The 23,125-nt window shown below is 45.2% G+C and overlaps 1 protein-coding gene and 2 long non-coding RNA genes across 5 annotated transcripts in view; 1 reads left to right on the top strand and 2 right to left on the bottom strand.

Annotated features, from left to right (window-relative positions):
- Positions 1 to 23,125, bottom strand: part of TMEM268 (transmembrane protein 268) — a 50,794-nt gene that overhangs the window by 10,418 nt on the left and 17,251 nt on the right. Inside the window, exon 7 of one of the 3 annotated variants that reach the window (XM_058159717.1) lies at positions 20,205 to 20,797. The exons of 1 other annotated variant lie outside the window; for it this stretch is intronic. In XM_058159717.1, coding sequence (XP_058015700.1) covers positions 20,606 to 20,797 — 192 coding nt within the window. In that variant the 3' untranslated portion in view covers positions 20,205 to 20,605. Of the gene's footprint in view, positions 1 to 20,204; positions 20,798 to 23,125 lie in introns of those variants that run through there. One more of the 3 variants, XM_058159715.1, reaches the window with a different exon arrangement.
- LOC131186281 (uncharacterized) lies at positions 11,376 to 17,718 on the top strand. The gene is made up of 3 exons (XR_009152330.1): positions 11,376 to 11,664; positions 13,308 to 13,400; positions 17,350 to 17,718. It is a non-coding gene; the product is annotated as an uncharacterized LOC131186281 (long non-coding RNA).
- Positions 17,891 to 19,966, bottom strand: LOC131186283 (uncharacterized). Its single transcript, XR_009152333.1, has 2 exons — positions 18,386 to 19,966; positions 17,891 to 18,281 (listed from the first exon to the last, which is right to left on the bottom strand). It is a non-coding gene; the product is annotated as an uncharacterized LOC131186283 (long non-coding RNA).

Genomic DNA, 23,125 nt, shown 5'->3' with positions numbered 1-23,125 from the left:
GGACTCTTTTTATCTCAGATCCCCACCAAAGAAGCGATCTGTTCTTAACATCTAAATAATATGAATTAACCACTGAGCGTATTTCTATTTCTATTTCCAGAACTAAATCATCGGCACTAGAACCAATCTTGTCTCACCTGATGGTGTGCCGTCTTCTTCTTCTTCTTCTTCTTCTTCTTCTTCTTCTTCTTCTTCTTCTTCTTCTTCTTCTTCTTCTTCTTCTTCTTCTTCTTCTTCTTCTTCTTCTTCTTCTTCTTCTTCTTCTTCTTCTTCTCCTCCTCCTCCTCCTCTTCTCCTCCTCCTCCTCCTCTTTTTCTTCTCCTTCTCCTTCCACCCTCCTCCTCCTCTTCCTTCTCTCCTTCTCTTCCCCCCTCCTCCTCCTCCTCCTCCTCCTCCTCCTCCTCTTCTTCTTCTCCTCCTCCTCCTCCTCCTCCTCCTCCTCCCCCCCTCCCTCCTTCTTTTCCTTCTTGGGAGGGGGGTTTCTTTGAAACCATTCTGGTTCTCATCCGAGAAGCTTCTTGGATGCAAAGAGAAACGTTTTCAAGGAAGTGGGGGGAAAAAACAACAACCAAGGAAGTCTAGCTGCCTTTTGGAAAAGCACTTTTGGGACAATCATGACCTGGATGATTAAGTAGCTTCATAGACATCCCTCTTTTTCACTTCCCAAGACTGCTCTGTGGCCTGCAGGATTTACTACGATGCTTTGGGATTCCAACTGGTTGCTAGTGAGAGATACAGACTTCCAAGAAAATAAAAGCTCTCCCAGCCTCAACATCTGGAGAACATCTGTTGAAAGTCTCACTCCACGAGAGAAGTAGAGCATGCCCTCTTTTCACAGCCACGCCTATCCTATTAAAAACCATCCTATTAAGCATAGAAAATAGGCCAAGGAATAACTGGGTTAGAAGAGACTTTAGATCATCCTATGAAAGACCGTCTTATTAAAGCATGAGAGGTCATGCGGTGACTTATCACTTAAGACAGTGGGCTTGTTGGTTGGAAAGCCAGCCGCCCAGGTACGAGACCTGAGCACCACATGAAAGGGGTGAGCTCCCATCCTTGCCTCGGGCTCCTGCCAATCTAGCAGTTCGAAAGCACGTAAATGCGAGTAGAGCAATGGGTACCACTTCGGTGGGAAGGTAACAGCACTGACTTTGCCTCCACTAGATATTGGAAGATGGCTGTCACGTCACCGCTAGTCCTTCTTTTCATTATCAGTCGAGTAGCACTGGAAGGAACCTTTGAGGTCTTCTGTTGATCTTCAGGGATCATCTAAGACAGGGGTCTCCAACCTTAGTAACTTTAAGGCTTGTGGACTTTAACTCCCAGAATTCCTCAGCCAGCAAAGTGCGAGTTGAAGTCCACAAACCTTAAAATTACTAAGGTTGGAGCCCCTGATCTAAGATATGGGAATTTACTAGCAGAAACTGGTAATGCTGAGCGATCATCCAAGCGATTAATGAGAATAACTGAGTTGGAAGGGACCTTGGAGGTCTTCTAGTCCAACCCCCCTGCTCTAGCAGGAGAGCCTATACCATTCCAAATAGGTGGCTGTCCAGTCTTGTCTTTAAAACCTCCACTGATGGAGCACCGACAACTTCTGAAGGCAACTTCTGTTCCACTGGTTAACTGTCCTCACTGTTAGGAAGTTTCTCCTTAGTTCCAGGTTGCTTCTGTCCTTAATTGGTTTCCATCCATAACATGACTCCGCGGTGTCATGCTGGCCATGTGAACAGAGAAATATTCTAAGACATTCTCATTAATCGCTTGGATGATCACTCAGCATCGCCAGTTTCTGAAGGGTTTGTGAAAGCCAAACATTGTGAAAGGCAAACATTTTGTTGTTTATCATGTATGCATTTTGGAATGTGGGTAGCGCTCTTATCTTGGATGGCAAACCTCATTTAAGCAGCGTTCCCAGCATATACAAGAATACAGGATGAAACAAAGTTGTAGCCCTGAAACACTGTTGCCTTTGCTTTCTAGCATGAACACGTATTCTCACGAAAAGCCAATGATATAATTACTAACCAATTATTGTGCCTTGGAGACCAATTCACCAATAATGAAGTAACACGTATGTTAGGTGAGACATGAGAAACTGAGAAACTATATAAACTTTGTCTGATGCTCAATAAAGTGCTGTTGATTCTAATGCTGTTGATTCTAGACTTTCTATGCTGTTGATTCTAGACTTTCTATGCTGTTGATTCTGGACATTGTTTGCTGTAAAGTCTTCTCAATCATCTTCAGCCTCCTGGCCCATGCAACAAGTTTCTGCTAGTAAATTCCCATATCTTGGATCAGGGGTCTCCAACTTTAGTAATTTTAAGGTTTGTGGACTTCAACTCGCACAGTTCCTCAGCGGGTTTCCGGGGCTTCAGCATGCATGCGCGCGTGTACATACACACATTCTGGTTTCGTCATTCAGTGCTGAAAACGTTCACCATCACCGGTATAAGGTTTCCTGCCTGAGAAGGGGCTTGGACTATAAATGACCTCCGAAGTTCCATCCAGCTCTGCTATTCTATATTTTGCTACCACCCTGGCTCATTTCTCAAACGTGGGGTTGCGGTGCCATCTAGTGGTTCGGAATGGAAATTTCCCATTAAGGCAATTTGGCAAAATGATTATAGTTACGGGTGAAATAATTTTGATTTTTAACCACCATCTGATGAAACCACAACATCTGTATTTAGATACACAGTGCATGTGCCTTCTCGGTGCTGCTGACATGGTTCTGAACAACATCAAAAGAAGTTTCATGTGAAAGAGATGTGAAGTACTTATTGTGGGGTGTTTGGTGCTCTCTGAGCTTGGTTGCTTCTTGCAGTCATTTCATTACCCAATTAGGTAACCTCATCAGTGCTAGGTGTACTCATTCCCCTGTAGATTAGAATTCTTTATTGGCCCAGTGTGATTGGACACACAAGGAATTTGTCTTGGTGCATATGCTGTCAGTGTACATAAAAGAAAAAGATACGTTCATCAAGAACTCCAAGGTACAACACTTAATGATAGTCATAGGGTACGAATAAGCCATCTAGTGTCAGCCAATAGGCTTAGACATTTTTCTTTTGACCTGGTGTAGGAATTTAGCACCCACCCCCTCCTAGAAGAATGAAATATTTTAGAAAATACTTAAAAGGCAGAATATATTTCCCTGGATGAGAAATGGAGAAACATGTTTTAAAGACAAAGCAGCTTCCTGACTCCCCCCCCCCACCTTTGTCAATGGGCCATTAAAGCCTCAACCAAGCTCACTCAATCCCCCCATCATTTGCAACACAATAGAACAGAAACTCACCACATGGCAAGGCTTAGGCAAGCTTGAGGGACAACCTACAATGTTAACTAAGACCCCTAGACCACCTGGGAGTTTGACAACCAATCAGGATACTCCTCCTGTGCCCCAGAAAGTTCAAAGCTCAGAAAAAGCATAAAGCCAGGGAGCACACAGGATCTCAGCCCTTTTCTGTTCAGGATCTCAAGCCATGTGATCCTGACCACCATTAAACCATCTTTCCAAGCAGCCTCCATGTTTCCAGTGTCTTTGTCCCCACTTGGAACTGAACCCAGATGGATATTTCTTCCAACACTGGTAAGGAATTTTTGCGATGTGACTTTGTTGTGTGTCCAGAAAAAAATGCATGGATTGGGATCGTACTTTCCATGATTCAGAGTATATGGTGGACATCTACCCTGTCTTCCATTTTGCCATTCAGAAGCATTCCACTTGAATATTCAAATTGCTGTAGGATATATAAGAGGGTGAGAGGAAAGGAATTTTTTTTGTTCTAAATTAAGACACAATAATAGATCTTTAATTGAAGAACTTAGAGACTTGATGACCTACAGACGAGAATATTTGTAGCTTGGGGTCGAATTGTGAAGTCTTTGGTACCAGTGGTGGGAGTCATATATTTTTACTAGTGGTTCTGTGGTGTGGCTTGGTGGGCATGGCAGGGAAAGGATACTATAAAATCTCCATTCCCTCCCCACTCCAGGGGAAGGATACTGTAAAATCTCCATTCCCTCCCCACTCCAGGGGAAGGATACTGTAAAATCTCCATTCCCTCCCCACTCCAAGGGAAGGATACTGTAAAATCTCCATTCCCTCCCCACTCCAGGGGAAGGATACTGTAAAATCTCCATTTCCTCCCCACTCCAGGGGAAGGATACTGTAAAATCTCCATTCCCTCCCCACTCCAGGGGAAGGATACTGTAAAATCTCCATTCCCTCCCCACTCCAGGGGAAAGATACTGTAAAATCTCCATTCCCTCCCCACTCCAGGGGAAAGATACTGTAAAATCTCCATTCCCTCCCTACTCCAGGGGAAGGATACTGTAAAATCTCCATTCCCTCCCCACTCCAGGGGAAGGATACTGTAAAATCTCCATTCCCTCCCCACTCCAAGGGAAGGATACTGTAAAATCTCCATTCCCTCCCAACTCCAAGGGAAGGATACTGTAAAATCTCCATTCCCTCCCCACTCCAGGGGAAGGATACTGTAAAATCTCCATTCCCTTCCCACTCCAGGGGAAGGATACTGTAAAATCTCCCTTTCCATCCCACTCCAGGGGAAGGATACTGTAAAATCCCCATTTCCATCCGATCAGCTGGGACTCAAGAGGCAGAGAATAGATTGGGGGGTGGGGGGCAGCCAGAGTTGGTATTTACCAATTCTACGAACTACTCAAAATTTCTGCTACCGGTTCTCCAGAACTGGTCAGAACCTGCTGAAACTGAAATATTATAATATCATATAATAATATCTTGCAATCATACTTCAATAGTGAATTCAATGGCAAACCCACCTCTGCTTGGTACTCTGTGAGCTTGGTTGATTTCTTGCAGGCATTTCATTACCAAACTAGGTAATGTTTAATCTAGCACTGATACCAAACACCTAAAAAAGGTGCAAAAAAGAAACCAAGCCCAGAGAGCACCAAGGATGCCATAGTTCTCTTCCTCTTCCTCCTCCTCCTCCTCACTCCCCCTCCTCTTCCTCCCCCCTCCTCCTCCTTTCCACAAACCCCTCTCCCTTCTAGCACTGATCATGTCTCTTCATTTGGTCATGAAACATCTGCAAGAAAACAATCAAAGCTCAGAGAACACCAAGGACCCCTCAGTAGACTGATGAATAACATATTATGAGACTATTCAAGATTTTAAAAATGTCAAAACGTAAGCATTGGTGTGTGACGTCAAAGTCTCCCTTTGTATTTAAAACAAAGGGAGAACCACCTGGTGTTTAAAAACAGTGATCCATGAATTCTATAGAACTCTGAACGAAGAAATATGCAGGACTCAGCAACACAAGGCGGTGGTGAGTTTTATGAAAGGCAATTTTCGTAAAGGGCCTATTTCTGTCCCTGTTTTTCTCCCGTTATATTCTTGACTCTTCAAACATGCCCTCCTTGACGTGTTTTCCAGGTAGGGGCAGGCCGTGGATAACAATCTCAAGGCACATTTGTGCAAATCTGCACGACAGCTCTTTGATGCCAAATTTTCCCCAGGAGTGCAGCAAAGGCTGCCTGCCATAAACAAACTTCTCTGGAGACAGCGCTCTGAAGAAGCAAATTCACAACAGCAATTCGGTGGCAGATGAGATCTGGGATGAGAGCGCGGATCGTTTATACTTTATTTCCTATTTTAGTGAAAATTGACAAAGGGGAGAGAGAGAGAGAGAGGAAGGGAGGGAGGAAGAGAAGAGGGAGAGGAGAGGGAAAGAGAGAAAGAGAGGGAGGGGAGGAGAGAAGCAGAGAGAGGGAGAGAGGGAGCGAGAGAGAGAGAGAAAGAGAGAGAGAAAAAGAGTGGGAGAGAGAAACGAAGGGAGAGAAAGAGAGAGAAAGAGAGGGAGGGAGAGAGAGAAAGAGAGAGAGGGAGAGAGAGAGAGAGAGGGAGAGAGTGGGAGAGAAAGAAAGAAAAACAGAGGAAGAGAGAGAGGAAGAAAGAGAGAGAAAGAAAGACAGAAAGAGAAAGACAGCGAGGGAGAGGGAGGGAGAGAAAGAGCAAGGGAGAGAAAGAGACAGAGAGAAAGAGAGAGGGAGAGAGAGAAAGAAAGAGAGGGGGAAGAGAAAGAGAGAGAGAAAGAGAGAGAAAGAAAGAAAGACAGGGAGGGAGGGAGGGAGGGAGGGAGGGAGAAAGAGAGAGGGGGAGACAGAGTGAGAGAGAGAGTTTTCTCTACAATTTTCCAGCCCAAAGGACAGCCCAGGAGCAAAGCAAATAGACTTTGCGAGGGTGGAAAAGGAGCAAGTCATAGTTAGTAGAAAGTGGGAACTCAGCGGTATAGTAGATTTATTGTGTGTGGTTTGCACCCAGACATTCCTCATTCTTTACTGGGAACACACAACCCACTGGATGTGTCGGCAAATGCTGTGTCCAGACAAAATTGCCGACCGGCCCTCTAGTCCCTAACACTTTCAGACTGGGAAAAGAAAAATAAAATAGAATAAAAAATAATTTTAAAAAAAGGATTATTGTCAGGCACAAACAACCCAAAGTGCGGGCTTTTGAGCGAACTACTTTATTGTGTTCCGCCTATAATACAGGAATCTCCCCGGTCTAGCAGCTTACCCTTGGGAATAATTAGATAAGGCTCCGGGGAATTTAGAGAGGGTGGCTGGCGTCCCGGACCTTGTTCAGTTGTGCAGCAACTCCAGGCTAGCTCTGCCCTTGATCCTTCCTCCTTCTCAGAATGGGTTCTTCCCAACAAGTATCCTGATGCTCCATTTCATTTCTTTGGATGCCACAAGCTATTTTCCAAAGCGCTAAACGGCAAGACAAGTGCTGCCTTCAGGTGCTTTGGAGAATAGGTTGACCACCCCCCCCATTCTTCTTATAAGATGGCTTGTAGACCTTACATTGGCTTGTAAGATGGCTTGTAGACCTTACAGTGTTTGACATTCAACACTGTCAAACTATTTACTGAATCTGCACTACTATTAATCTTCTCATCGTTCCCATCACCAATCTCTTTCCACTTATGACTGTATGACTGTAACTTTGTTGCTGGCAATCCTTATGATTTATATTGATATATTGACCATCAATTGTGTTGTAAATGTTGTACCTTGATGAACGTATCTTTTCTTTTATGCACACTGAGAGCATATGCACCAAGACAAATTCCTTGTGTGTCCAATCACACTTGGCCAATAAAAAATTCTATTCTATTCTATTGGCCCTTTACTTCACCTTTCACGACAGAACCCTTCATTCTGTTTGTAGGCTGTCTTGTGAGCTCCAACTCTCAGGCTTATGTTGAATTCCCCACGAGCTTCCCAATAGAATTGCAGGGTTGGAGGGGACCCTGAAGGTCTCCTAGTCCAACCCAGATTCCTCAGATCATCCCAGACAAATAGCTGCCCAACCTTTTCTTGAAACCCTCCAGTGATGGAAATGTTGTGGCTCCAGCCCTCGCCCCCGGGCCTGGCCCCCTGCCAGAGAGTGACTCAGAGAGTGAGGGGGAAGGGCCGTCAGGGCTCCCTTCTGCAGGGCCGGCTTCCCTGGCTCAGTTCCAGGAGCCAGAGGCAGGCCAGGTGGAAGAGGTGACGAGGCCTCTGTCTCCTGTATCTCCCCCGCCCAGGAAACGCTTCCAGACCCAGCTGAGGACAATCAGTCCTGGTTAGATCCCAGGTTTCGTAGACAAGAGAGGCGGGAACAACAGAAGCAGGGGTAGGGCAGGCCTAGAAAGTGCTGAGTCACGGAGCCACACCCCACAGGGTATAAAAGCAGGAGGGGCTGCTATACTGCTTCGTGACGAACAAATCAAACAGCCTAGAGAGAACTTGAGCTGATGTGCTGTTTATTCCTGACTTCCTGGTTGACACGCCGGCATCAAGAAAGAAAAAACCTTGGCAGACGCTCGCTGGGTTGCTGCCAGAGCTGATAGCTGCCGTGGACTCAATTGCCGGCTAATTGAGTCATTTCTCATGCATCCCGGACTGAGATGGGGGGTTCAGAACAGGAAACCTCACAAATCCAGGAGATCAACTGGACCGTGATTTCTTAGCTGTCACAGTCAGGAAATTCTTCCTTATTTTTGAGTTTGCGTCTCTTTCCGTTTACCTTTTAGTATACTCATTGGTTCTCGTCCTACTCTCAGGAACCATGGAGAATAAAATCACAGACTCATAGAATCATAGGGTTAGAATCAGTGGTGGGTTTTTATGTTTTATTACCGGTTCTGTGGGTGTGGCTTGATGGGCATGGCATGGCTTGGTGGGTGTGGCTTGGTGGGCGTGGCAGGGGAAGGATACTGCAAAATCCCCATTCCCTCCCCACTCCAGGGGAAGATTACTTCAAAATCCCCATTCCCTCCCCACCCCACTAACCTGCTCTGGGAAGGAATCAAACTCCCCCTCTTTTCATTTCCCCAAATAAAATATTACTCATAAGAAAAGGCTCCCAGAAAAGCAAGGAAAAATCAAGCTGCTAATGAAGGAATCTGCCTGAGGCTCATTCCACATTCTTGCCAGCTGTATAAAGGAAACTTTGTAAGAAGAACACAGCTACCGGTGCTTAGAGATAATACAAAGTGGAAGCAGGAAGTTCGGCTCCATGTACAAGCAGGCAGAAAACTCATTCAAGACAGGATATTTCACAATAGAAATTGCCCAAACCTTTTTAGAAACACAAAGCCCATGTTGCACAAACCCCAAAACTTCAAAAACAGAGAACCATATAAGAATCCTTCCTCTTATCCAGTTTGTTGTTCAGCTGACCCAGAAATGAACTGCTGAATGTCGCTATGCTTCTGCAAGTAAAAAACCTCCTTCCAGCAGCTGCTTCTTGGCATGTCAATTTAAAGCGACGGTATCTTTTTTATTTATTTTTCTCTTCTTGGTCAAGCGATCTCCTGGCTGAAAAGCGAGCGCTAGTTTTTTCCTTCTAGCCCAGCGGTTCTCAACCTGTGGGTCGGGACCCCTTTGGGAGTCGAATGATGATTTGCCAGGGGTCACCTAAGATCATCGGAAATATGGGAAGTATACTTGCGAGTTGAAGAATCGCACTCCAATGGTTGACTCCACAAGCCAGCTGCAGGCTCTTCAAATCGCTAGCTGAATTCGGCTTCAGGCGCGATCAATTAAAAAAGAGAGAAATCTTTGCTTTGATGTCTCCCTCTCAAGCCAGCTGCAATCACTCCCAATCGCTAGCCTAATCTGGCTTCAGGCGCCATAAACTTAATAGGGGAGGAGTCTCCGCTTTAATGCCTCCGTCCTCAAGGCAATCGCAAGCAGTTCAGATCGCTAGCCAATACGGCTTCAGGCGCGATAAATTCAAAACGAAAATAATTTTACGGTTGGGGGTTGCCACATCGTGAGGAATTGTATTAAAGGGGTCGCAGCACTATAAAGGTTGAGAACCACTGTATCTAGCTGGTCAGCTGGGAGACTGGGAGGCAGCGAATAGATTGGAGGCGGAACCAGTCAGAGGTGGTATTTACCGGTTCTCCGGACTACTCAAAATTTCTACTACCGGTTCTTGGGAACCGGTCGGAAGCAGCTGAAACCTACCTCTGGTTAGAAGGAACCTTGGAAATCTTTTAGTCCAAGCCTCTGCCCAAAGCAGGAGACTTTATACCACCCTGGACAAATGGTTGTCCAACCTCTTCATTGATGGAGCACCTACAACTTCTGGAGGGAAGCCATTCCGTAGATAAATTATTCTGTCAGGAAATTTATCTTTAATTCTAGACTGGATCTCTGACGATCTTCCACCCATTACTTCTTGCCCAGAATAGAGTTGGAAGGGACCTTGGAGGTCTTCTAGTCCAGCCCTTCTACTCAGGCAGGAATCCCTATACCATTTCAGACAAATGGTTGTCCAACTTCTTCTTGAAAACCTCCATTGATAAGAGCACCTACAACTTCTGGAGGCAAGCCATTCTATTGATTAATGTTCTCGCAATCAGGAAATTCTTCCTTTAATTCCAGGTTGGGTCTCCCTCCCATTACTTCGTGTCCTGCCCACTGAGGCTTTGGAGAATAAGTCTACCTACGTTTTTCTAGGACAACCGCTCGGAAGATCAGAAAACTGCTTCCAATAGTCGATTCCATCCTTTTTGAATAGACCCAAATAAAAATTTTAAAAACTTTCTGCATCGCCCCCATAGAAATGTCCAGCATTCAACCTGGCTTCATAACTGAGAAGGAGGATAAAACCAGGGGTGGGCTGCTGGGGGTTCGCAGGGGTTTGGGAGAACCTCTAGCTAAGATTCTGTGCAGTTCGGAGAACCCCCAAATCCCACTCCTGACTGGCCCAGCCCAACCCACCCCACCCCTCCCAGGAGTTCCCATGCAGCCCGTTTTGGATGCAGGTTAAGTGCAGGGCACACACAGAGGCTTGGGGAGGGCGAAAAACAGGCCTACTGGAAGCTCAGGAAGGCTGGAAACGGGTCTGTTTCCAGCCTCCAGAGAGCCTCCGGAGCCTGGGGAGGCTATTTTCGCCTTCCCAGAGGCTCAAGGAAAGCCTCTGGAGCCCTGGGAGGGCAAAAACGCCCTCCGACTCCCACCCTGGGGCAGGAGGCCGACTAGGCCACGTCCACCATGGCCACGCCCACCCAGCAACCGGGCAGAGAACCCCTTGCTAACATTGTTGAAGCCCACCCAGGAGTGAAATACTCCTGGTTCAGATTGTAGCGATAGCGGTGAGTGGTTCGGAGAAAATGCTCCCTGCTCCCCCCCCCACATGCCCAACTAAGCCACGCGATCATCAGAGGTTTTTTTTTTTTTACTACTTTTAAAAGCATTTTTTTCTTCAGCCGAAAAAATGCTTTTAAAAGTTTTTTTTAAAAAAAAGCCTCTGATATTCGCACGGCTCAGCTGGGATCGTCAGAGCCTTTTAAAAGCATTTTTTTCTACAACCTCTTCGGCCAAAGAGGTTGTATAAAAAAAATCTTTTAAAAGGTTCTGGAGATCAGGCAACTCCGCTGGGATCGTCAGAACCTTTTAAAAGCATTTTTTTCTACAAGCTCTTTGGCCAAAAAGGTTGTAGAAAAAATGCTTTTAAAAGTTAAAAAAAAAAAGCTGGCCACGCCCACCCAGTCACATTACCCCCCACACACACACCAAGCCACACCCACAGAACCAGTAGTAACAAATTTTACATTTCACCCCTGTGCCCACATATAGGATAGGAAGGGAACCTCCAGCTGCTGAGTCAACAAACAAGGTTTGAAATGTTGGTGCGTTTGTTGTTGAAGACCGCAGCAGGAACATTTAGCCCCTCGGGAGATGCAGAACAAAAAAAACAAGCACCTGTTTTTTTAACAGCTTTTGGGACTTCGAACGTCCCTGCCTACTTGATGCTCAGAGAAATCTGATCCGTTTCCCCTCCTCGCCTTACTTTCAAGCCCACACCACAACTGTCCCTGAGTCACAAAACAGCTCTGCCTGGTTGCCACTGTGACATCCACGTGACCCAGTTTCTGAGCAACGCCCCAGAGGGAAGTTTGCACAACTTTTTTTTTCTTTTATTATTATTGTTCGCGAGAGGAAATCAGCTGAAGTCGATCCTCGGCGCGTAAAGGTGGAGGAGGCTACGAAGAGGAGAAGAGAGGAGAAGGGGACACAGTCGGCGAAGGAGGAAGAATTGGGAAGATTGGGGGAAACCCTTCTTCCACCTTAAAGAAAATATGGCCTGAGTTATCGCCAGGGGTAAGTAAAGTCAAGAGCTGCCTAAAGCTAAGTTTCAGTTCTAAGGAGAAAAGTTTTTAGTTCTAAGTTTTCCTGAAACTAAAGTAAAAGGTAAAGGGTATGTGCTAGTCATTCCCGACTCTAGGGGGCGGTGCTCATCTCTGTTTCAAAGCCGAAGAGCCAGCGCTGTCCGGAGACGTCTCCATGGTCATGTGGCCGGCATGACTCAATGCCGAAGGCACACGGAACGCTGTTCCCTTCCCACCAAAGGTGGTCCCTATTTTTTCTACTTGCATTTTTTATGTGCTTTCGAACTGCTAGGTTGGCAGAAGTTGGGACAAGTCACGGGAGCTCACTCCGTTACGTGGCACTAGGGATTCGAACCGCCGAACTGCCGACCTTTCGATCGACAAGCTCAGCATCTTAGCCACTGAGCCACTAAGGCTGGGGATTAAATCTTTTTGGCTGGCCAGGATTGGATTAAAAAAATAATAATACTTTAATTCAGTTTCCTCTACAGAGCAACAGGTGGGAGTTGATGGGTTGTTCCAAGCCTAGGATTATGTTGTGCCTTCCATCCCACCCCATCCCTCTGTCACACGCATAAACATAGAAGTATTTACACTGCTAATCGGTCTTGCTCCAGAGCTATTTTTGGCCACGCTTCTCCTACATAGTATCGTGGGCTGCGCTGCTACTGCGAAGTTCAGGAATCTGAGGGATCCTAACACAAAGCTGGTTTTAAATCTTTAAACCAACCCTTTCTCAGGTAGCCGGCAACCAGGAAATCTTTTCAACATTAATTGTCACCAGCTGCACACGCCATGGCCACAATCCGAGATATAAAGGTTCAAAGGTTGATTTGCAAGATTGTTCGCTTTTTCCGCGAGTTCAGCAAATACAGGAGTTCTCGGATTAGATCGAAGTACAGGAAGTCCTCACTGTCGTTAACATAACATAATAACAGAGTTGGAAGGGACCTTGGAGGTCTTCCAGTCCAACCCCCTGCCCAGGCAGGAAACCCTACACCATCTCAGACAAATGGCTATCCAACCGTTCATTTGTTCATTTAGTGACCATTCAAACTTACAAAGGCACTGAAAAAAAGCGGCTTAGGATCATTTTTCACATTTACGACCGTTGCAGCCTCCTCAGGGTCATATTTGTGACAGTTGCCGTGTCCTGACGAGCAAAGTCAACGGGGAAACCGGATTCACTTAGCAACCGCGTGGCTGACTTAACCGCTGCGATGATTCGCTTAAGAACCCGTGGCAAGGAAGGTCACCAAATGAGGCGAAACTCACTCTCAACAAAGGTCTCGCTCGGCAAAGGAAATCTGGGACTCTGTTGTGGTTCTAAATCGAGGGCTATCTGTATTTGATCAGAAAATATTTCTATTATTATTTTTTTCAGCGTGGAGAAATGATCTGTTGGTTAGCTCTCTGCTCCCCCTCCCACCCACCCAGAGATATCAAAGTAGTTGTGGAATTTATAGATTTCATCATTCTACCACTAGCAGAAAGTTCTAGACTTTCCTGACATGTCGTGATCGACAAAACCTTTACATCTGGGTTTGTTCAGAGTGAGAGGAAACTGGGGGTTGCTACGTATTCTTCCTTACTTTTCTCTCTCTCTCTCTCTCTCTCTCTCTCTGTTGCTTCTAGCCTGCAGCTATGTGGCAGAAAAAGTCAGATCCTGCTGTTGCTTCTGCTGTAACGATGATAAGGAGAAACTAGAATCCTTCAATCAAGAAAAAGGTAAGAGAAAGTGGGAAATCTCTGCTGGGGATGGGAATAAAATGGTAGACAGTCAAGGCTGGGCAAATGAGTCCTCCAGTTTTATAAAAAATACCCCTTCCTTCCTTCCTTCCCTCCCTCCCTCCTTCCCTCCCTTTCTCATCTCATCTCCTTCCTTTCCTCCCTCCTTCCTTCCCTCCCTTTCTCACCTCATCTCCTTCCTTTCCTCCCTCCTTCCTTCCTTCCCTGCATCCCTCCCTCACTTTCTCATCTCATCTCCTTCCTTTCCTCCCTCCTTTCTTCCCTCCCTCCCTCCCTCCCTTTCCCATCTCATCTCCTTCCTTCCCTCCCTCCTTCCTCCCTTCCCTTCATCCCTCCCTCCCTTTCTCATCTCATCTCATCTCCTTCCTTTCCTTCCTCCTTCCTTCCCTCCCTCCCTCCCTCCCTCCCTCCCTTTCTCATCTCATCTCCTTCCTTCCCTCCCTCCTTCCTCCCTTCCCTGCATCCCTCCCTCCCTTTCTCATCTCATCTCCTTCCTTCCCTCCCTCCTTCCTTCCTTCCCTGCATCCCTCCCTCCCTCCCTTTCTCATCTCATCTTCCTTCGCTCCCTCCCTCTTTCCTTCCCTCCCTCCTTTCTTATCTCATCTCCTTCCTTCCCTCGATCCCTCTCTCCCTTTCTCATCTCAACTTCCCTCCCTCCCTCCCTCCTTCCTTCCTTCCATCCTTCTCTCCCTCCCTCCCTTTCTCATCCCATTTCCTTCCTTCCCCACTCCCTCCCTTCCTCCCTTCCTTCTTCCTTTCTTTCTTTTCCTTCACCATTAAACACTATAGACTCCCTGAAGTATCAAGGGGATAACACATCTCAAAACTTGCCAAGACAACTGTAGGGACAAGTCACTAGCAGTTGCTAGTCGTGAAAAATGACTCAAAAGCACGCGCACACAAACAAAACCATTACATGAGAGAAGCTGAGAAGGAGGTAGGTTGTCGAAGGAACTGCCCACAGCAAGACAGAACATTCATGGACAGCTTTGAGTTAGGAAAGGGAAGGGAAAAGGGAAGGGAAGGGAAGGGAAGGGAAGGAAAGGAAAGAGTGAGGGAGGAAAGGAAAGGAAAGGAAAGGAAAGGAAAGGAAAGGAAAGGAAAGGAAAGGAAAGGAAAGGAAAGGAAAGGAAAGGAAAGGAAAGGAAAGGAAACTGAATCATTCATAGAACATTGTTGGGAAATTCTGTAATGAAACTTGATGCAAGTCTCTATGAAAATGCATTTCTTCCTTCCTTCTCTTGACAAATAACAGTTCTGTTTTCAGTTGCCACATTGTCATAATTTATTACAAAATTTATTATCATTATTTCTCTCTCCCTCCCTCCCCCCCCTCTCTCCACTCTTCCTGAGTGGTCAAGAAAGGAAAAAAATTATAACCAAGGCCATATTAGCGGAGCATAATAAAAACAACAGTCGTTTCTCACGCGGACATTTTCTCAGAATCTAAAAGAAAAGAGGAAGTTTAACCAGCCAGTTAGCGCCTATTGCTCTCCAAAGTCACATTTTCCAAAATGAAAAACTAACACGTAAATGTAACAACAACGAGGAAGAATGGGAAGAAAGAAAACAAAACAAAAAAAACCACCCGCTCCAGATTAGTTCACAGAAGAGACAAACTCAATAATGGCATTTTTTTTAAAATTATCCCCATCAAATCCATTATTTCGCAGAAGCAGCAAGGAAACGTCAAAACACAATTCATTAAACCGAACCGAGTGGAGCAAAGTATATCCACTCATGTTGCTGGTAATAGCAAAAGGGTGATGAGCACTTTTTGAAAGACAAATGGAAAAAAAAAACACCCCCACTTAAAATAGAGAATCCTAGGGGCTGGAAGGGAACCTCAGAGGTCTTCTACTCCAACCCCTTGCTTAAGACAGGAGACCCCGGTTTATGTTTGAAAACCACAAATGAAAAAGTGAAGGAGGAGGAAGGTATCACAACATAGAGGGAGGACAATAATGGAAATTGAAGAAGGGATTAAGGGACAAAGAAGTAGAGCGTGGAAGTGCCATGGACCCAAAACAGTACAAATGTCTTGTTATTTTTATGACATTTCCCTCCAGCTAATCAACCTCTAACAGAATCACAGAATGACAGAAAAACAGAATAACAGAGTTCAGAATGACAGAATACAGGATAACTAAATACAGGATAAGTGCAGAATAACAAAATAACAAAATACAGAATAACAGGATACAGAATAACAGAATACAGAATAACAGAATACAGAAAACAGAATACAGAATAACAGAATAACAAAATACAGAATAACAGAATAACAAAATACAGAGTGACAGAATGATAGAATGACATTTATAGAATAACAGAATAACAAAATACAGAATAACAGAATGCAGAATAACAGGATACAGAATAACAGAATAACATTTATAGAATAACAGAATAACAGAGTGCAGAATGACAGAAGAACAGAGTTGGAGGTCTTCTAGTCCAGCGGTCACCAACTGGTGGTCCGTGGACCACTGGTGGTCCGTAAGAAAATTTTGGTGGTCCACAGGAAAATTATTTGCATTTTTTATATCCAGCCCAGGGGTCCTCAAACTACGGCCCCTGGGCTGGATAAGTGCAATGAACGTTTGTGTTGCTGCAGAGAGTCTCTCCTTTCGGGGTCTTTTTGTGTGGGTCGGAGGGGGGCAGAAATTCCGACGTGGGGTCTGCTTCAGCCTCTTGGTGTGGGGCTTTGGACGAAGGCTGGAGGGAAGCACCGCTGGTGGCGAAGAGCATCATGGGATTGCATCATGGCCTGGAACCAGCTGACCATCTCAGCCCGCTGAGCCTCCAGGCGCCGGTACCTGGCCTTGCACTCCCTCACGTCTTCCCTCTGCTTGGAAAGCCTATGCTCCTAGTCCTCAGTGAGGTGCTTCTGCTGAGCCTCCTTCTCGGCCAGATCCAATTTGAACTGAGTTAGCTGTTTTGCAAACTCTTTCTCATGGTGGCCGCTTAGTTCCAGCAACTGCTTCTTGTCGGGGCCCTAAGGAGCCCAGGTGAAGAGGCGAGGAGTAGCTGGGGTGGGGAAGGGCAAGTCGAGGCCAGCGGGGCGCCCCTTGATGTGAGTGACATTGAGTTGGCCACGCCCACCCGGTCACATGACCACCTAGCCACGCCCATCCAGCTGGTCATTAGGTGGATCATATTAGTGGTCCACGGGATTTAAAATTATGAATTCAGTGGTCCCTGAGGTCTGAAAGGCTGGTGACCCCGTTCTAGTCCAACTCTCAGTTCAGACAGGAATCCCTATACCACGGGTGTCAAATTCAATTTCATTGAGGGCCACCATCAGGGTTGTATTTTGACCTTGGGGGGCTGAAGTGGGTGTGGCCAGCTCTATGTCACTCGTGTCGGGGGGGGCACCTGTGGCAGTCCGAGCTCCATTTTTAGCTGCCACGGCCTCCTGCAACCCTCTGCCAGGGAAGGCGAAGCTCCACAGGGCCGCCTGCGTTCCTCCCAAGCTCCATTTTCCCTGGCAGAGGCACCACAAGCCGGTCTTTCGCTGTTTCGAAGGTGGCCCCGCAGGCCAGATTTAAGTACCCCATGGGGCTGGATCAGTCCCCCAAGCCTTGAGTTTGACACCTCTACCCTACACCATTTCAGACAAAACAGTTGCCCAACCTCTTAGGTGGCTAAGAGACTGAGCTTGTCGATCCGAAAGGTCAGTTCAAATCCCTAGTGCAGGTCTCCTGCGTGAGCAAGGAGGGTTGGATTAGATGACCTCCAAGGTCCCTCCCTCCCAACTCTGTTACTGTTCTTTAAAAAAAAAAAAACCTCCTGCGATTGGATCACCACAGTTCCTGGTGGCCAAGGCTTTCCAACGGTTTAACTGTTCTCACCGGCAGGAAATTTCTCCTCAATTGTGATCTGTGGTCCTTCCTAAAATTTTAATTTTCTTGCTTGACCTGTGCAGCTTACCCTGCCGGCGGATGACGAAAATCCCGGATGGCAGAGACCCCCAAATGCAGCAGTTCCATCGTGGACCAGCCTAGGGGGACCTGAGGCAGATAAAAAGACCGTTCGCAGCGTTCGCAGATCCTCTGGGACGTCGTCCGGTCCTCGTCCACCCATTTGGGAAGACATAAAACGCTCCCCTCCTTCTTTACTCGGCTATCGCAGACGTCTCATGACAGCACGTTTATAAACTCCCCTAAGAGCGGAGGTGAACGTGTTTGATTATCCTGTGTCTGGGATACTGGTAGAGCCAACCTATGCAGTGACCAAATCTTGAAATTATATCGAAAGGAAATATAATTTGTGGAATAAAAATGCAGTTGCTTGACTCGGCTCGCAATTTCTTCAAGCAGAGATGGTGGCAGCTAGGTAAAACCAGGAGGAGGTGTGGGGTGTGGAACGCAAAGCATTGATAAAATATGGTAGCTTTGATGGTTAGCTGTATCAGTCTCTTGCAGTAAAGTCACTTAGTAGCCCTGTAGTGACACACCCTTCCTTCCTTCCTTCCTTCCTTCCTTTTTCTTTCTTTCTCTTCCTTCCTTCCACTCTCTCCCTTCTTTCCTTTCTTCCTTCTTTCCTCTTTATTTCTCTTCCTTCCTTATTTTTTTCTTTCCTTTCTCTTTTTTTCTTTCTCTTCCTTCCTTCTTTCCTCTTTATTTCTCTTCCTTCCTTCCTTATTTTTCTTTCTTTCCTTTCTCTTTCTTTTTTTCTTTCTCTTCCTTCCTTCCTTCCTTTTTCTTTCTTTCTTTTCTTTCTCTTCCTTCCTTCCTCCCACCCTTCTTTTCTTCCTCTCTCCATTCTTCCTTTTTCTTCCTTCCTTCCTTCCTTCCTTCCTTCCTTCCTTCCTTCCTTCTTTTTTTTTCTTCCTCTTCTTTCCTTCCACTCTTCCTTCTTTCTTTCCTTCCTTCCTTTCTTTTTCTTTCTCTTCCTTCCTTCCACTCTCTCCCTTCCTTCCTTCCTTCCTTCTTTTTTTTCTTCCTCTTCTTTCCTTCCACTCTTCTTTCTTTCTTTCCTTCCTTCCTTTCTTTTTCTTTCTTTCTCTTCCTTCCTTCCACTCTCTCCCTTCTTTCCTTCCTTCCTTCTTTCCTCTTTATTTCTCTTCCTTCCTTATTTTTCTTTCTTTCCTTTCTCTTTCTTTTTTCTTTCTCTTCCTTCCTTCCTTTCTTTTTCTTTCTTTCTTTTCTTTCTCTTCCTTCCTTCCTCCCACCCTTCTTTTCTTCCTCTCTCCATTCTTCCTTTTTCTTCCTTACTTCTTTCCTTCCTTTCCCTCTCTTCCTCTTCCTTCCTTTCTTCCTCCTTTCCTTCCTTGTCCTTGACGTACGGCCACAAGCGAGCCGAACATTTTCATGGCTAAGCATGACAGCTGCTAAGTGAGCTTTGTCTCATTTTATGACCTTTCTTGCCACCGTTGTTAAGCCCATTGCTCCGGTTGTTAAGTGAATCGGGTGGTCATTGAATGAATCCGGCTTCCCTCATTGACTTGTCAGAAGCCAAACAAAGGGCAGTCCCATGACCCCGGAGCATTACAACTGTCATAAATAAGAACCAGTTGTCAAGCATCTGAATTTGGATCGTGGGAGCATGGAGATGCTGCGTTGATCATAGGGGTGAAAAACGGCCGTCCTTTTCCCCCCCCCAGTTCCATTGTCATTTCAAACGGCCATTAAACGAACGGTTGTAAGCAAAGGACTCCCTCTATCACACATTTTTACCCCTCCCACTGCCTCTGCCATTCCTTCTATCACAAGTAGTTAAAAGGGGGGGTTGGACTGAGAAATTGCCTTATATAGGTAAAGGCAAAGGTTCCCCTCGCACATACGTGTTAGTCGTTCCCGACTCTAGGGGGCGCCGCTCATCTCCGTTTCAAAGCCGAAGAGCCAGCGCTGTCCGAAGACGTCTCCGTGGTCATGTGGCCAGCATGACTCAACGCCAAAGGCGCACGGAACGCTGTTCCCTTCCTACCAAAGGTGGTCCCTATTTTTTCTACTTGCATTTTTTTACGTGCTTTCGAACTGCTAGGTTGGTAGAAACTGGGACAAGTCACGGGAGCTCACCCCGTTACGCGGCAGCGCTAGGGATTCGAACGACAAGCTCAGCTGTCTTAGCCCCTGAGCCACCGCATCCCCTTTTGCCTTATATAGAAAGGAGTAAATCCCTCAGAACTTGCATGATTCTTGATCATCACGGAGGTTGGGGTGGGAGCTACTGGACACAGTGAGAAAGGATGACTTTGCATATTTAGGGGAAACAAGTGGGAATACAATACAATCAAGGAATTCGCTCTTCCCTGGAATCTGATTCACTGGCCATGAATCACTCCACGTGTCTTTTAAGGAAGGGGAGTTGAGCTCAGAACAGCCATAACATTGAGTTTCCAGAATCCAGCTAGATAATTCTTAATTCCTGGGGGAATTCTTCTTTCTTTCTTTCTTTCTTTCTTTTTCTTTCTTTCTTTCTTTCTTTCTTTCCCTTCCTTCCTTCCTTTTCTTCCTTCCTTCCTTCTCTTTTCCTTTCTTTCTCTTTCTTCCTTTCCTTCTCTCTCTTTCTTTCTCTTCCTTCCTTCTTTCTCTTTCTACTTTCTTCCTTCTTCTTTCCTTCTCTTTCTACTTTCTTTCTTTCCTTCCTTCCTTCCTTCTTTTCTTTCTTTCTTTCCTTCTTTCTTTCCTTCTCTCTCCCTTCCTTCTTTTTCTCCTTTTCTTTCTCTCCTTCTCTCCTCTTCCTTCCTTCCTTCTTTTTCTTTCTTTCCTTCATTCTTCCTTTCTTTCCCTTTTCTTTCTTTCTTTCTTTCTTTCTTTCTTTCTTTCTTTCTTTCTTTCTTTCTTTCTCTCTCTCTTCCTTTCCTTTCCTTTCCTTTCCTTTCCTTTCCTTTCCTTTCCTTTCCTTTCCTTTCCTTTCCTTTCCTTCTTTCCTTTCCTTGATATGGCTGCCAACTCGTTGTCACGACTCTGGGCAGCCAACAATGCATGAAAATCCAACCCAGAGACCAGCGAAACAATATATCACGTGACAAAAACCCTTCTTATCACTCAGAGGCAGATCCTGATCCATATAATATAATGTAGTCTCTCTCTTCAGAACAAGGCGCAGACATTTCCAAAAAAAAAAAACCAAAAAACTTTTAGGCCTGATTCTTTTGTATGGAGAACAATGCAAACCGTTCTTCATTCCCTCGGACTTCTGGTTCTTCAGTCTTTGACGATTGAGAGCCTTGGTTGCTAACAGAATGTCCACCTTTCTTGGGATCTGGAGAATTCTTTCCCCAGCAGTCTCGTCTTTACAAACTGGCAGAGACAAGGCTTGTGGCTGATAGTTTTGTGCTGCCCTGCAGGGACTTCTGGAAGCTGACCACTGACTAACAGCCTGACGTAATAGCTGCTGAAAACGGTCAAGAGCTGTTGGGCCATAGTCTGAAACAAGACAAGAAGTCACTATTAACGGAGGAAGTCTATTCTGGTCCATCAGAAAACCCTGGAGGCTGAACGTGAGTTTCTCACGAGAAAAAACTCACCCTCAACCCAACAAGCCACAAATTAAAGAAAGGCCCATTCTTGTACACAACCCAAAGTCCAACTTAAAGTCAAGAATTTTTCTTCCATTGTCCTTTCGGTCCCAGCTAATTCCTTGCCTGCCTGGAATTTTATCCAGGTTTCTTGTTGTTGTTTTTTCCTTCTTATTATTTTTAATCACATTAGTTTATGTAGCTTAGGTTTTGTAGTTCATACTGGACATAGGTTTTATTACTCTTCTCATTAGATAGATAGATAGATAGATAGATAGATAGATAGATAGATAGATAGATAGATAGATAGATCGATCTGAGTCCTTTGGGAGATAAATAAATAAATAGATAGATAGATAGATAGATAGATAGATAGATAGATAGATAGATAGATAGGATAATAGATAGGTAAATAGAGCTAGATTATAGATGATATAGATTGATGATAGATAATAGATAAGTTGCTAGATTGCTAGATTGATGATAGATAGATAGATAGATAGATAGATAGATAGATAGATAGATAGATAGATAGATATAGATAGATAGATAGATAATTGATAATTGATAATAGATAATAGATAGATAGATAGATGATAGATAGATAGATAGATAGATAGATAGATAGATAGATAGATAGATAGATAAGATGGAGAGAGAGAAAGAGAGAGGATAATAGGTAAATAGAGCTAGATGATAGATGATATAGATTGATAGATAGATAGATAGATAGATAGATAGATAGATAGATAGATAGATAGATAGATAGACAGACAGACAGACAGACAGACAGACAGACAGACAGACAGAAAGACACTATAAAAATATGTTGAGACTCTAGAAAAAGTGCAGAGAAGATCAACAAAAATGATTAGGGGACTGGAGTCTAAAATATATGATGAACAGTCGCAAAAACTGGGCATGGCTAAACTAGTGAAGGACCGGGGAGACATGATAGCCATCTTCTAATATTTGAGGGTCTGCCACAGAGAGGACGAAAGGGGTCAAGCTATTTTCCAAGGTCCTTGAAGGCCAGACAAGGAATAATGGATGGAAACAGAACAAGGAGAGATTCAACCTGGAAATGAGACATTTTCTGACCAGGAGAGCAATCAACCCATGGAACAGAAGTTGCCTTCAGAAGTTGTGGGAGCTTCATCCCTGGAAGCCTTCAAGAAGAGACCGGATTGCCATCTCTCAGAAATGGTGTAGGGCAGAGGTTCTCAACCTGTGGGTCGCGACCCCATTGGGGGTCAAATGACGATTTGCCAGGGGTCGCCTAAGACCATCAGAAATATGGGAAGTATACTTGCGAGTCGAAGAATCGCGCTCCAACAGTTGACTCCACAAGCCAGCTGCAGGCTCTTCAAATCGCTAGCCAAATTCGGCTTCAGGTGCGATGATGAATTAAAAAAGAGAGAAATCTTTGCTCTGATGTCTCCCTCTCAAGCCAGCTGCAATCACTCCCAATCGCTAGCCTAATCTGGCTTCAGGCGCCATAAACTTAATAGGGGAGGAGTCTCCGCTTTAATGCCTCCATCCTCAAGGCAATCGCAAGCAGTTCAGATCGCTACCCACTACGGCTTCAGGCGCGATAAATTAAAAAAAAAACAGTTTGCCGCTTTTTCCCCCCTTCTGCGGTTGGGGTCGCCACATCGTGGGGAATTGTATTAAAGGGGTCGCAGCACTATAAAGGTTGAGAGCCATTGGTGTAGGGTGTCCTGCTTGGCTGTGGGGTGGGGGGTGGGGATTGGACTGGAAGACCTTCCAACTCTGATAATCTGTTAAATCTGTTAAAAGGCTCCACATTGTGCATCAGTCACACTCCTCGGGGATCGAGGGCAGGTCTGAAGTCATATAAAACAAAAGGCAAGTTCAAAACAAGGGTTGACTTGCAGGGGATTCCAGCTGAGTCACGCAGATATCCTTTGTGGCTAAGGCGTTTTCAAAACAATTGCTATTGCAAAACTCTTGAGCAATATGTCACATGCTTTCTCTGGAAACTTCCCTCTCCACAATGAATCTCAAGGCATCCGTGAAGCACAGCTTGAGCACTGCAGGCTGTTGTATCACGGAAATGGAGGATTGTGTGCCGTAGCACATATATACAGCCGTGGCCAAAATTGTGGAAACCTTTTCTAAAACTAACTAATAACACCACTCTTTATTTTAGCAGTGCCATAAAATTATATATCGATGGAAAGATAATTTAATCAAGAATGTAATGCAATCGCTT

The sequence above is a fragment of the Ahaetulla prasina genome, chromosome 16 (assembly GCF_028640845.1).
Source record: "Ahaetulla prasina isolate Xishuangbanna chromosome 16, ASM2864084v1, whole genome shotgun sequence".
NCBI classification, from domain to species: domain Eukaryota; kingdom Metazoa; phylum Chordata; class Lepidosauria; order Squamata; family Colubridae; genus Ahaetulla; species Ahaetulla prasina.
The sequence above is the reverse complement of the archived record's forward strand: the minus strand, read 5'-3'. Positions and strand labels throughout refer to the sequence as shown.